At 42.0% G+C, this 14379-nt stretch overlaps 1 protein-coding gene across 1 annotated transcript in view; it reads left to right on the top strand.

Annotated features, from left to right (window-relative positions):
• syne2a (spectrin repeat containing, nuclear envelope 2a) overlaps positions 1-14379 on the top strand; it is a gene marked incomplete at its 5' end in the record, with an annotated part of 57740 nt that overhangs the window by 13685 nt on the left and 29676 nt on the right. The window contains 24 exon segments of the mRNA XM_079572575.1: positions 2187-2339; positions 2996-3151; positions 3238-3461; positions 3894-5931; positions 6025-6154; positions 6157-6406; positions 7313-7457; positions 7542-7742; positions 7963-8222; positions 8294-8444; positions 9262-9405; positions 9475-9606; positions 9723-9905; positions 10148-10285; positions 10486-10671; positions 10807-10929; positions 11245-11427; positions 11600-11659; positions 12115-12312; positions 12410-12793; positions 13700-13873; positions 13955-14032; positions 14111-14257; positions 14342-14376. Coding sequence (XP_079428701.1) covers positions 2187-2339; positions 2996-3151; positions 3238-3461; positions 3894-5931; positions 6025-6154; positions 6157-6406; positions 7313-7457; positions 7542-7742; positions 7963-8222; positions 8294-8444; positions 9262-9405; positions 9475-9606; positions 9723-9905; positions 10148-10285; positions 10486-10671; positions 10807-10929; positions 11245-11427; positions 11600-11659; positions 12115-12312; positions 12410-12793; positions 13700-13873; positions 13955-14032; positions 14111-14257; positions 14342-14376 — 5873 coding nt within the window.

The raw sequence follows: 14379 nt of genomic DNA, 5'->3' as shown, positions 1-14379 counted from the left end.
CAAGTATTTTCTATGTCCAGTCCTTAGTTCCTGTTTGATCTAATTTTATTACAAATATTTATACACACACTGCTAAACTGAAGTATCATGCATTTCAGTGTAGATCTGTTCTTCTCTGTAGCAAAGGTTTGGTCAGACTGCTCTCCGGTTATTCTACACAGAGGAGGAAAAGGATCTGACTAACAGGGCTGGACAAAATCAGAAGTTGTACATTACAAAAGAGAGGAGACTTTAGATTATGTTATCTGCAGAGGACCTTACCATTATAACAATTAATAAAAAATGAGTCATTCAAACTTAACCTGCACATTTTGTACATGTAGTGTAATGTGTTGCACCTTTGGCTGGACATTTTTTGGGGGGGAAAAATATAATTGTGAAAATTCAGAAAATTTAAAAAAGTCTAAACTACAAAGTTAGCAGGTTTTAAACATAATAAGATAACATGGAAACAGATTTTGTGTTTTTTTGTAAAAGATATTGTTACTTTTAATTTTACTTTGCTTCTATTCTCACCTGCAGGCTACGCAAGCACATAAATTAAATAGTCTAAAGTAAACATGTCATTATTATCAACTTATAATAGGTTATAAGTTTTGTTTAATTCTCCATTTTACATTGTAGAAAAACAGCTTTCATGCCTTTCCTCTTCCAGAAGAAAAAAGGCTTTTTCTTTGACATTTGTCGCGCTGCTCTCTCCTCACTCAGTGCGTGATCACTGATCACTGTAACTTGTCTTTGGCATTTTACAACTTTGTTTTTAGAGCCACCCCAGACAGAGCCTGTCATTCAGACTTGTCTTCATTGTAAAAGTTTGACATTTGTAGTGTATAATTTTGAACTTTCTGTCACGTTTTTTTGCATTCTGTTCCACTTTTGTAGCCTCTAATAGCTTTACTCTTCTACTGTATCATGACATGCACATTGTATGGTAATTGTGTAAATTCACGGCTCATGTCAAATCAATTTGTAACTGCACCGCATTTACAAGTGTCTTCACAGGCACTGCAGCTGGAAAAAATGCCAAGTATTGCAGCTATGTGGAACGCACAGCCTGATATTAGGAGTCTGACATGTTGCAGCCATGTGCTTTCTGCTCATGTGCTTCATGCTTCCTTCTTTTGACAAAATTTACAGACAACAAACATCTTTAACATTTAGTTAAGAGTTAACAGGGCACGGTTTTCAAAAGGCTTGCTCAAATATGCTTGATTCTGAAAAAAACAAAACTAATGGTGATTATTCTCAAGTTGTGCAATTTATATTGTAAAATTAATATTGAATTCATTCTGCACATTTTAGATTCAACCAAGAGCATTAACATTTGAGAGACGACTGAAATATGAACTGCTAAACTAAACAACAGGAATAGTGGTTTATAAATGTATAAGAAGACCCCATATAGACAGGATATTATGTTATACAAGTCTTGGCGATTTAGTAATTGCAGCCATTCAGATTACGATTTCAGTTTGATTGAGACAGTATTACTGGGTATATGTTGGTAAATATATGTATAGTGAATGGCGACTTTTGTCGGGGGGTCAGGCGGTCCATTTTTATCTATTTATTTATTTATTTATTTATTTATGTATTTATTTATTTATTTATTTACTCAAATTCTTTATACTCAAGCTTAAGGAACCTTAAACTGAATTGATTATGAGGCATATGAGTGGTAAATGACTTAACAAGTGCCAAACTGTGGTTCCCCCAAAAATACTCAAATGTGTTCTTCTTTTTCAACATGTTTTCAAAGTATTACTTGACCCTTTCCTCGTATCCCTGTCAAAGTGAACTGAGGAGTTGTGTTCTCTTCTGCTTACTACCCCCTAATTAGACGAGTTGTTGTTTCACACTGGGGGCATGTTCCAGAGTGCTTCCCTGGCTGTTCCTGTCATGCTAAGGTGTCTGCCCTGTCCGACCCAGTCAAAACAGATAAGCTACATCTTTAAACTGGAGCTAGTGGTTTCCCCTTTCCCCCCGGGGTTAGCTCTTGTCTCTTCAGGCACATTCTTGCTTTGACAGCACTGACTTGCTGTGCTACTGTGAAAAAAAAGAAAAAAAGAACTGCACTCCCTGGGCTGGGACAGCACAGTAAAGCCTTGTTGTTATCTATTGGACAAGCGCACACGTGGGATAGAAGGTTGAAATCTTACACCGTCCTAATGTCCCATGCGTTTCAGGCGACCTCAGACATGGATCAGCACCGGGCAGACGGACCGGGCCAATGCTCCGAGCCCGGAGAGGCAACAGGTGGATCCTACAAGCACAAGTTCACCATGCGGGACGTTTTAGCCGGTGTCCAGAGCTTGGCGGAAAACAGTTGCATTATAAATGTGAGTATCGGCTTTCAAATGTTCATCTTTGTTTTTCAGTTTCCACCCGTAGTGTCCAGGTAGATTCATATTAGTTTAGAATACGTTTCAAGCCAGATGCCCTCCCCATTTTGCAACATTCTATGAGAACGATTTTTTTTTTGTGCGTTATAATTTTCATTAAGGGGAAGTGTGTTTAAGGTTTTGTGTAACGTCACTGTCTCGCTCCAGTGGACAGATAAGGCAGAGCTATTCTGATTGATGTTTGTGTATTCCCATCATGCATCTGTAGAGTCCACAGGGAACGCTTTGTGTCCGAGTGATTTCCTGGACAGACTGTTATCTCAGACTAGGCAAATATATTGTAAATGCAATGCTGACTGTGGTATTTTTTGTTTGAATGTTGTCTGTTGCAAATGATATGATGTGATATGATGAATATGTTGTTATTTTTTAGGTACAAGTAAAAGGTGGGCTCTATGTAATGTAAAAATACTTTTCAAAGACAATTCGTCACCTCCTCTCCCTGTCCAGGCGTGTCATTTTGGAAAGTCGTAACTATACAGAATACGCCTGAATGACTGCGGATTTACACAAGATTGCACATGTAGAATTTTAAAGTACAAGTGCAGAGAAGTTTGCTATATTTATATACATTTTTTTTTTACTGTTTATAGCGGGCACCAAGGTTTGATCTCAGTTGGTTCCTAAAGTCTTCTTCTGGTGAAGCTGAAATCCCGTTGATGCGAACTATTAAAAGAGTTTTGGTTTGTCGCTACCAAGCCGCTCAACTCAGCCTCGCGGGAATGACGAGACAAGTACAGGAAGCAGAGGTACACTGTCTCCATTGTTATTTATATTTAACTGTTTACTATTAATGCCTTAATGATGTGTTGTCTTTTTTTGCTTTGTTTTGTAGAACCTGAAGTGCAATGTCCAGGAGCAAGTGGTTGCGATACGTAATGGAGAATCTGAAGTCCCGAAAAGTATTGAAGGATTATGCAGCGCCGCCCTGCTGGAGGCCACCGACACAGTGCATATGAAAGAAGCGCAAATAGAGCAGGTCAAAAAATATCACAGGCACCTTAAGATGACCAAAGCATTCCTGGAGGTTGTGGCGACTGAGAAAGAGAAAATGAGCTTGTAAGTACATGTGGTTTCTTTTTAAGGAAGGGTCTGTAGATCCTGTTGCTGGTTTAAAGGAACAGGCCACCATTTTTCTGTACTGTGATATGTTCTTACCTGAGCTTAGACGAGTTGATACGTACCTGTTTGGTATTTGTGCGTGCTCGTGGAAGAGCGTGGTCGCTTCCAACTTCACCCCCGTTTGGAGCTATAGGAATATGTTGGGAGAAGCCAAATGCTTACAACATCTTTGGTCATTTTGCGTGACTTTGGGCACACACAAAGACCAGACAGGTACGCATCAACTCGTCTAAGCTCAGGGAAGAACATATCTCAGTATGTAAAACACGGTGGCCTGTTCCTTTAACACCCCTCCAGCTACAACTGAACCTATGCTGCCTTATTTAAAGTCACAAGTTGCATGTAAGTTTTCCTTTTTTTTCTCCTCAGGGATCATTTGGGAAGCTGTGAACGTCAAGCCGAACAACTCGGTGTCTTATTGAAGACAATGGACCATAAACAACACCTTGTCGATGAGTGTGCTACGTTAAGTCGCCAATTGTCTGTTCACCTAAGCCACACGGAGAGATTTGGTGTCCTTGTGGCCCATTTCGGAGACATAAGGGAAGAATGGAGACTTTTGGAGCAGAGCATCCAGACGGCACAACAACAGGCCTCCAACTCAGCCTCTCAGCTTTGTGCCTTCAGACGAGAAATCAAGCAACTTAAAGGCCAACTTGGAGACTTACTCGTTTCGTTGGAGTCGTTCATGACACTCCCCAACATCAAAAATACAACACACTTGCTTGCGTGGATAGCAGACATGAAAATCTACAGCCAACAGTATGCACATTTGCGCACACAATTTGATTGCATTGCTGATTTCTCCATCGGTCAAAATGACAAAGGTGGCCTGAAAAATGACTTTGACGATTTGCGATTACTCCTCAATGAATGCAAGATTAAGATGAAGGTCTTAGCTGGCAGCTGTGGGAGTATTTATTCAACTGCTACTAACAAGCAACTACAGGATTGTTTCCTATGGGCCAAACAAGCAGAAAACCACGTTGTTGCTGGTGAAAAGTTAGCACTATTTCCCGAAGAGGCACAGATTCAGATTGCAGAGTTGGAGAGATTTCAAGCAGATTTTTCTTTTCGACAGGCCCGGATCGAAGAAATACATTTTGATGAGATGAAAATGACGGCTAAACAGGAATACGACCAAGTACTTCATGCACTGCCGGGCTTGTATCAGACTATTTCTAACAGCTTATGCCAATGTCTCAGAACTATGAAAGACAACTTCAAGGATAGGCAGACTTTGTTTGCTCAGCTTGCAAGTATCGACGAATGGCTCACTGGAATTCATGTCAGAAGAGACTATTTCGGCCATGTTGAAAGTGTCCAGCAAGATGATATCGCAAGGCTCGAGAGGGAACATGATACGCATAGAGAAAACGCTTTAGAAATTGAGGGCAAACTTGGACTTGTGGACGCGGTGGCCGAAAGTTGCAATAAGATTTTGGTGGGGTTGGGACCTGGAGAAAGTAGTTATCTTGTGAACAGATTGGCAGGAGTTAGGAGCGAAATCGCTGGACTTTTGGCGCATGAGAAGGCGGTTGTGTTGGAGACGGAGGAGCTTATTTACGAACAGTCTAAATGTAGCGAAGATCTATCTAATATCGAAGCAGACTTGGAGCAGCTTTGCCGCGCTCTGAAGCAGAAAAGGTTTCCGCTGACTCAAGAATCCATTTCAGAAATCACGCTTTTGAAATTCGAGCTGACGCGACATCAGTGTCAGGTGCAGGCGTTACAGGGCTGCCAGGAAGGGAAGCGTAGATCAGTGTTGGACGCCGTCGGAGAACTGCTTGACAGGTGCAATGCTTTGGGCCGATGTGCCGTTGAGCAAGACAAATACATGCAATTGAGGAGGCAGATGGAGCAGATGAGGGACATAGTAGGCGAACACATATCGGGCGCTAAAGATAAAGAAGCAAGTTTGGGGGAAAGGTTCAGACTGAGCCAAAATCTTCTGGTGGAATTGCCTCTCGTGAAGACGCTGTGTCAGGAGGTGGCCGATCAGTTAGAGGCCATAGCTCAAGATGTATATCCCATGGAGTTGAACACAGAGAGGCAGAGGATTCGCCAAACTGTGGAAACTTTAGTCACGTTGGAGCAGGCTGTTACAGAAGACATCAAACATCTCGAAAGCAAACTTGTACTGGGACTACGCTTTGAAACGGAATTGCCAGAAACGATGGAGCTAATGCGAAGGACTAAGGTGGAGCTGGAGGAAGCTGAGGCGGTGGATCCGGATGAAAAGGCAGTAGATGCGAGGCTGCAGAGGTGCTGGGTGTTGTGGAGGAACATGGAGTCCGGGATGAGGGTGTTGGAAGGTCTAGCAAGAAAATACAAGAAGAACCTGAGACATCACGAGGAACTGTATTCGACTAGAAATACAGCGATGACAGAGTGCCTCGTACAAATGGTGAGTAAAGATTTCGAAAACTCCATGACTGCGCTGTTAGACAAATAGGATATCTACCAAGGCTAGAGTGTCTTATCTGGATATCCCTTATAGGAGAGTCTGTCCCAGGCCCGAGAGTCCCTGAAGGACTACCAGTGGGCCGCACAGGGAGCGATCAGCTTCCTCAATAATGCTGAGGCCACATTTGTCTCGTCCAGTGGGGGGTTTGTGGACTGCACCGAGGAGCCACATTTGTCTCGTCCAGTGGGGGGTTTGTGGACTGCACCGAGGAGCAGAGGCAGACCGAGCAGGCCTTACACGCTCTCGAGGCCGGGCTCCAGGCTCATGTGGACCATCTCACCAAAGTCATACCCCAGCAGCACTGCCTGTCTCGCACAAAGATGGAGAAGCTTCATACTGAGATGCTCAGTCAGTTACTGGTGGGGCGGGCCATGCTGGAGGCCCAGGCCCAGATGCGACAACAGGCATTACAGAGGTACTAGATCTTAACACTAATGACATACTGTATTGTGTTGTGATTTAGAAGCTACTATATGTTTTGGTGAATTGAAGCAAATGCCGAAAAAGCTTTAGATTTTTATTGCAGGAAAAAGAAGAAATTATGCATACTCCTAATTTTTAAACTTAAAAATCTAACAACTTTTTAACTAGCTTTAAAATCACACAAACGCGTGATAGCTGAGTGGTTAGTTCCCTCTGAGGAGATTGTAAAATGTATTTAGGAGAATGCCATTGTGCACTGGCAAGCATAGGGCCATTATATACCCTCTCTAAAGCTAATAATAATAAATAAAAAAAAATTAATGTTTTAAAATAACCATTGGTACATGGTTGTCCAGCAACAATGTTGCTTATCTTGTGCCCAAGGAGGACAAAGATAAAATAAAAAAAAATGAAAATGCATCACCCAAAATGTCAAGCAAAGTGCAACTTTTATAAAAAAAAAAAAAAAAGATAACGATATGTGTGCGTGCTTGGCCTTGTAGTGACGCAGCGGCTGTATGAGTGGTCAGCATGGCACCTTCACTTTCGATCACAGTGGTCTGTACAATTCTTCAAGATCAATTGTTTTGTAAGTTGGTGAGAGGCGCCGTCAACAGTGAGAACCTATTAAAACAATTGATCCTGGATCATCCTAGAGACCACTGTGATGGAAAGTAAAGACGTCATGCAGACCACTCACGCAGCAGGGTCACTACAAGGTCAAATACGCACAGATATCAACTTTTTTGCCACGCATAAAAAGTTGCTAATGCACCTTTAACTTTGTTAGTTTTTTAGACAAATCTTATAATTGTGTTGAAATGGGGAGTGTTACCACATAATGGCATCGGAGCTGTTGCTATTGATCTTTATTAATGTTTCTGTATTTGATATGCAGGTGTTCAGAAAGGCTGCAGAAGCACAAGAGTAATCATGACGATGTGCTGGGAATCATATGTGGAATTGAAGACAATCTGTCAAAGTGTGCAGCAGAACCAATCAGTTCTTTTGAGCAATGTACTGCCCAACGAAACAGGGCCAAGGTAGATGCATAATTTTTCTTGACCGTATTAATACTAGATAGGTCATGTACTGTATGGACTGTCCTGACTTGGTGTGGATTGCAGTTGTTAATGGAGGACCTGCAGATGCTGGCTGGGCAGATTGAGGAGCTGAGAGCTGCCTGTCCGATGCAGGGCTGTGGGACAGCCAGGGGAGACGAGGTGGGTGCCCTCTGGAGGAGGTGGGCTGCATTACGGCGAAGTGTTGGCCTCTTCACGGCACACAACAAACAGAAGGCGCAGGAGTGGAAGGATATAACCACGAGCGTGAGTTTTAAATTTGACATTTTTTAAATCACTTTTAATGCATTGTTAATAAGAGGCACTTCTGCATTTTAAAGAAGGTATCTGTTTTTCTATTACTGATTACTGTATTTTTCTATTTGAAGTGTTTTGGGTTAGAAGCACCTAAATATAAGACATTAAGTTCTTGGTAAACCATTTAAATCCAAGATCTTACTGAGGCCACCATTCTGTGTTTATTTAGATTGAGCAGTGCTGCACCTCTCCGGCCTCTGTTCAGACTGACCTGCCTCCCTGCTCCCCTGGTACTGTCTCCGTGGAGGGCTCTATGACGCACCTAGCCCAGGCTGAGCTGCACCAGGCCGGGCTGGAGACGCAGCGGCGAGCCCTGGCCTCCCTGGAGCGCCGCCTGGAGCACGCCCTGAGCCGAGCCCACTCCCAGGGTCCCACCTGCCCTGGGCCCGTCGGCAAAACTCTGGTGGAGATTAAAGACCGCGTCAGGAGGTACGCTAATGTATACAATATAGGCTCCCTGATTTATTGTAAAGATGTTTGTAAATGTGCGCCATCTTTAGTTTGAAGGAGAGGAATCGACTGGCGGCAGAAGCTGCTGAGGTGAAGGAGCAGGAGAAAGTGCACGTTATGGGAGAATTAACAGAACTGGAGAGTCATGTTTTATGCTTGTCTTCCACACTGGAGAGCTGCTGTGGTCAACCTCAACAACAGGTAAGATCATTTTATCTGGAGATGTTGAGTTATGTTTTAAACATCAACTGAAGAAACTTGTACAGAGCTTGTGAAATAGATCTGCAGTTCATTCAAGAATATAAGAGTTTGTGGATTCTAGGGCTGCGTCATTTTGGAAGGAGATTTTTCTGGTTTTGCAATTGCGATTAGATTGGCATTCTATGTTTAATGTCATTCATTCATTCGACAGTACACATTTTAATCTGAAGCATTACCTAATGAGAGAAGACTGATACAAGAATCATATGCTTTCCAGAACATGTTTGTAGAGGTCTGAACTACGGTTGTCAAAGAAAATTGACACTCATTTTTACACTCAACTGAGCAGGCATCTTTACATTCAGAATCCCTTTGAAAAAGGCTTTATAGTATTTGGAGATGGTAAGAGATGGGACTATATCAATGTACCAAGTGTGGAATTTAGTCTCTACATCACTATCAAGTTTATCCTTAAAGGCCCTATACCTGTTTTTTTTTTTTTTTTTAAACAAACAATGAAAGAGGAAGCCGATTGTATGACAATTTAGTATTGTGACAACATTAGTCTGAACTATAGGGTCAAGTTTTATACACATGTGAAAACCCAATGGACATATACTCCTTATGATTAACTGTTCAGAGGAAAGTTGTTTGTCAGTGTCAGTTGTTTTTATATTTTTTGGTTTGCATTGACCTGCTATTGTCAGATCCTGTTCTATATCTAATACTCCTATTGAACTATTTGAATGAACATGACTTCTATTTGTATAATTTATGAAACTGTTACAATGTTTTTTTTATGTTTCTGTTGCCAAAGGAGTACAAGAAGGACCTGTCCTCTCTTCAGTCCAGATTACAGCACACTGTGGACAGCCTGCACAGTTGCTACAGTGAGATCCCTCTCGATATCTGCAGACAATTACAAGACGTTCAACTTTCTCTTCAAAGAGCAGAGGAAAGGGTGAGACTAGAAACCAACCAGCACAATCTTTCTATTAATTAGTCTAAAATGTGAATGCTGTGATCGTAGGTGACGGAGAGAAGTGCCCATGTGGAGATGTTGGCGGGTCGTGTGGAGGAGCTGAGGTCAGGACTGGAGAGAGTGAAACAGCCACTGCAGCAGAGGAGTCCGAGTGTTACTGAAGCTCAGCGTGTGCTAAAGGTGTGTGCCAGTATCACTTACGTACATTTACTGTAGATTTATAAAGCATTAAACTTTACAATAAAGTTCATGTCACTAGTAAACGATTTTGACATATGCTTACATTCCCCGTGCAGCATGTGTGGGATGAGCTGGACCTCTGGCACAGCCGTCTGATGCTACTGGAAAGTGAGGTGCAGGATTTGGCCGAGGACTTCCCAGACCAGGCCCATTTCCTCATGGACCAGCTGACGGAGCCACTGCAGTGCTACCAGAACACGGCTCAGAGTGTGGAGCAGCACACCGCCTTCCTCAGCAAAGTCAGTCCTCACGGCATTTCCTTATGTGACCAAGTATTCTCTGATCATGTATTTTGATGTTTGGGGTGTTATATTGAAATATTAACGAAAAGCTTTTTTGTTGCTTTTTAATTCAGTTTATGGCGGAGCCTTATTATATCCTGACTGGCTTATTGTAAAAGATGTTCAAGTGTTGAATATTACTTGCAACTACCAAAATAGAGCAAACAAAAGATGGCTCTGTATTTCTTCTCCATTTTCAGATTCCTGCTCGTTTGCGCCAGTTTGAAGATATCCTGTACCGAGCCACCTGCTGGCTGGATGAGGCAGAGTCCTGGCTCGGCGCTTCGTGTTCTTTCACAACAGCCAAGAGTCTCCAGAATCATGCCAACTCCTTACAGGCCAGTAGTAAAAAGGAAAACTATTTTACTACGAGTAAGAAACGCTACCAACTGTTAAAGAGAATGTCTCTTAACAGTCTTCATCCAGTGATTAGGAATGATGTGTTTGTTTGGTTGTGGCAGCTGTGTCCATCCCGAAAAGAAAGCAGGTCATTGGGATTCATTGGATATTAAATCTAATACTCTATGTTCATTAATAGCTGCTGTTGGAGGACTCCAAGAGGATCAGGCTCATGCTGCGGGAGTTCAGACCCATCCTGTGTGATGTCTCTGCAGTGTGTGACACCAGTGTTCAGGAGAATAAGCTGGAGGAGACAGACCGACATGTGCTGACCATGCAGCAAACCATCCAGCAGCCTCTGGGCTCCACGCTCCAGGTGGCTACGGTGAGAGCTGCTGTATTTTATTGATTTTTTTAGTCTTAGGTTTTAGTTTTAATTATATACCCACTCAGAAATAATGTATGATCATACTTACTGAGCTAAATTGAGTCTGGTAATATTGTACTGTTTTGCTTTCAGGTGGTGGAGGATTTAGAGGCTGAACTAAAGACCATAGAGAGAAATGTGTCAAAGATTGAAGCCATATTATCTGCAGAGGACAGCAACAGTATTTCAATAGCTGAGCATCTTCACAACAGACAGGTAATGCTAATTGGGCTTAAGTTTTAATATGCCTGTGTGTATACATAAAACGTCTCAGACTTCTATATACAAGCTTTTAGATTAGGGTTACTCTGGAGAAAGTGTGCTCAGTTAAGATGGTGGTTAAGTGGTTAAATAAGATTGAACATTTTGTTTTGAATTGTTAATTAACCGCCCCGTTTTTTTTCTGTTGAGACCCCTAGATAGAATAATATTTCATCAACAACAAAATCAGCTCTTTTGTGAATGGAAATTTCCCATACGTATGGCTGTAAGGAATCAAAATGACTTGAATGATGACTTGATGTGTTGCAGGTGATTGTGTCCAATGCGCATTCAGCAAAAGAAGCCCTACTGTACATACAGAGGGTCAAAGAGGAGCTTGACCTGCCCTCGGACACAAAGGACAAACTGCTGGTCTTCTGTAAAGCCACTTCACTATTGCAGCGCATCGAGGAGCTGGAGCGACTCTCTCACAAGCAAACTGCTGTACTGGAGGTGTGTGCAATCTGCATGTTGAGTCCCAAAGTATCAAACTAGGAAATTATATAAGACCTAAAACAAGGGACTGAATATAATATAAATCATATGTTATTTTACATCATTTCCACACCATGTTGATTACTTTAAGATATCCAGTTCTTGTCTGTGTTTTTTTTTTTTTTCACAGGACAACATAGGCGAAAAGGACAACTGCACAACATCTAACAATTTAGCAGACCGGAAGCAGGTAAAATAAAATCCCCTGAACTCAATAATTAAAAGCTAAAGGAGGAAGTGAAACATATCTTGGTTGAGCATTCGTTGCACAATCACAACATTTGGCTGTTTTGAAATGAGAATTAAAAAGGCGCATTTCCAAGTAAAAAATCCATGGCTTGATAATATGTTGTTGCCACATTTGATCCGTGTTCATTTTACTGTTATTGCGGCTAAAAGCAGGAGGCTTTTGTGCTGTCTAGTTCAGAGGAGGACGAGGGTGACGCGATGTCCTCCTCTGACACACTAACAAGCAGTGTCGCAGAGGTAAATGAAAAAGAGAAATCACCATTCAGAAGACATGCATGTTACTGCATCGCACACTTTCCTTCATTTCCTATGCACTTTGCATGTTGAGCCAGAGCCCCACAAACGCTACAATAGCATGTTGTTAGGGTTTGTCTGTGCGCCCTCACTCTGTCAGAGGCAGCTGCTATAAATCTGTTGCACTGCAGGAGGTCGCTCTATTCAATCAGAAACAGTCCACAATCTGCATGTAATGTTAACACACTGTGTTTGGATTTGCATTTGAGTGTTTACGCCCCACAACCCATATTTCAGGATCTAGACGAAGCTGCAGACCTGCGGGGAATGGACGGAGATAAACAGCTGGCAAATGTTCAGGTAGTATGCAGAGAATACCTGGGCATTGCTGAAGAAATGTCAGGCGGTGTAACTTCCTTTTCTCTAAAGAACATGCACTTTTCTTTTTCATTATTAGCTCATCCACGGTTGGACACGCGAACAGGACAGTTTGGACACGACTCAATCTTGGCTGTTGTCCGTGAGGCCTTGGCTCGAAACCAGCATCTCTGAAACCCCGGACAGTGATTTAGAGTCTGGAGATTTGCAAAACTTCGAAATTACAAAATCACAGCTGTTAATTTCCTCTGCCGTCTCTATGGTCGAAAATTCAACATCTGTCATCATGGATAAAAATCACCGACAGGAAGCCCATGTTTCCACCTCATCCCCGACCAGAGCCGCGGTAGAAGACACCAGACTGGTTCCCGTGAGGCCTATAACTCCATTCGCTGCTGCAGTTTCCTATGAGGAGGAAGAAGACGAGCATCCGTCTTTGTCTGCAAGCACCACTGAGGCTCTGGTCAGTAACGGTCACATTAATTATTGTCATTGTGTCCTTGGGCAAGACACTTTACCATCCCTGCCCATTTCTGAATGACTGAGTGTTTCCAGCAGGCGGTTGTCAGGGAGATATTGTTGAGCACCTCTCAGAGTCCGAAAAGTACTCAGAAATATCGACTAAGAGGAACTAAGCACATAACCCACTTTTTTTTTTTGCTGGTAAAATGTAATATAGGATATTGTCTACTGTTCCCTCTAGTGTATTTATTCTTTCGTTGCCTAGAACCATGTACAGCAGGTCAAGGCAAGAACATGATCTACAATTTGGATTGTTTTGTGGATGTTATGACAATAAGTGGCTCTGTTTAGCAGGAGGAAGGAATAATCGCAGAGTGACAACTTTCTGTGTTTCTCTTTGCCTCCCTGACCTTCTAACATGGTCCACTTTGGCAGGTCTTTTTGGACCGCAAACATGGGCGGAGCAAGGGACTATACGGAGTTTAAAAATGTTAAAATTATGTATTTTCCTCCCCCTACATGTTCCAGTAGTGTCCTGAGGTGTACAATGAGCCCAGACCTATTCACCACAACTGCCTCTTGAATCCTGCACTGTCACTCAAAAAGAATTGCCGTCATGCACGAGCTTAATATAGAAGGTGCAGTTACATGTATGATCTGAGGTGGCAGTAGTGAGTATAAAATGGCCAACTTGCATCTAGTCCCTTTAATGTCATTTTTAAAAAGGAAGACTTAAAATTGCCAAAACACGAAGCAGAATTTTTTTTTAAACAAATTAAAAGCAAATAAATCTTCTAAATAAAATTATGTATTTTTTTCTGGCCAATTGCAAACAAAATCTAGTTATATCTTAAATATATACATTTAATACATGCTGTTACCTTAGTTTGTAATGTTTGTGTTGTAGACTCAGGATGCATCCAAAGATATAAAACCATGGAATGACACAGAAAGATACAAAGAAGTGCATGATTCTCCAAAGAGCCAGTGCCTTCAAGAAGAATACGCCGTAAAGCAACCGCTGTGGACTCAACTGCCTGAGCAGCTGCCCAGTCTTGATACATCACAGCAAGATTTGCGGGTATCATTTGCATCACAAACTTTATTACACTATAAAAATATATAGTTAATCCATTTATCCGTAAACTTGAATACTTTTTAGGTTTCAACAGGAGAAACTTTCTCAAATGGAGCCGCTCTTCTGCGAACTCAACAGGCTGTACTTGCTCTCAGATCATTAGTATGTACATAATCCTGTACCAGACATAGCAAAAAAAATAAACTTTACAAACTAAATTTCTGGTGTCCGTCTTCCCAGATGAGTACAAGTGCCTCAGGGGAACAAGGCGATCTACTTGAGGCATTGAAGCAGGTCTTACTTTCTCTTGATATGCTCAGTGGCTTCTCGTTGACCTCACTTCACAGTGACAATTCCAATTCTGAACTAAAGCAGCTACAAAATGAGGTATGGCCAAATGAATTACACACACACAAAAAGAGAAGCATTATCTTAGCATTATGGTTGACAACTGTTATGTCCTGTATGCAGTGTGTGAGAGGTGAACTGGCGACTTTGTCCGAATTGTT

Source organism: Gobius niger (assembly GCF_951799975.1).
Source record: "Gobius niger genome assembly, chromosome: 15".
In the NCBI taxonomy this organism is placed as follows: Eukaryota; Metazoa; Chordata; class Actinopteri; order Gobiiformes; family Gobiidae; genus Gobius; species Gobius niger.
Note: the sequence above shows the minus strand (reverse complement) of the source record. Positions and strands in the feature narration are given on the sequence as shown.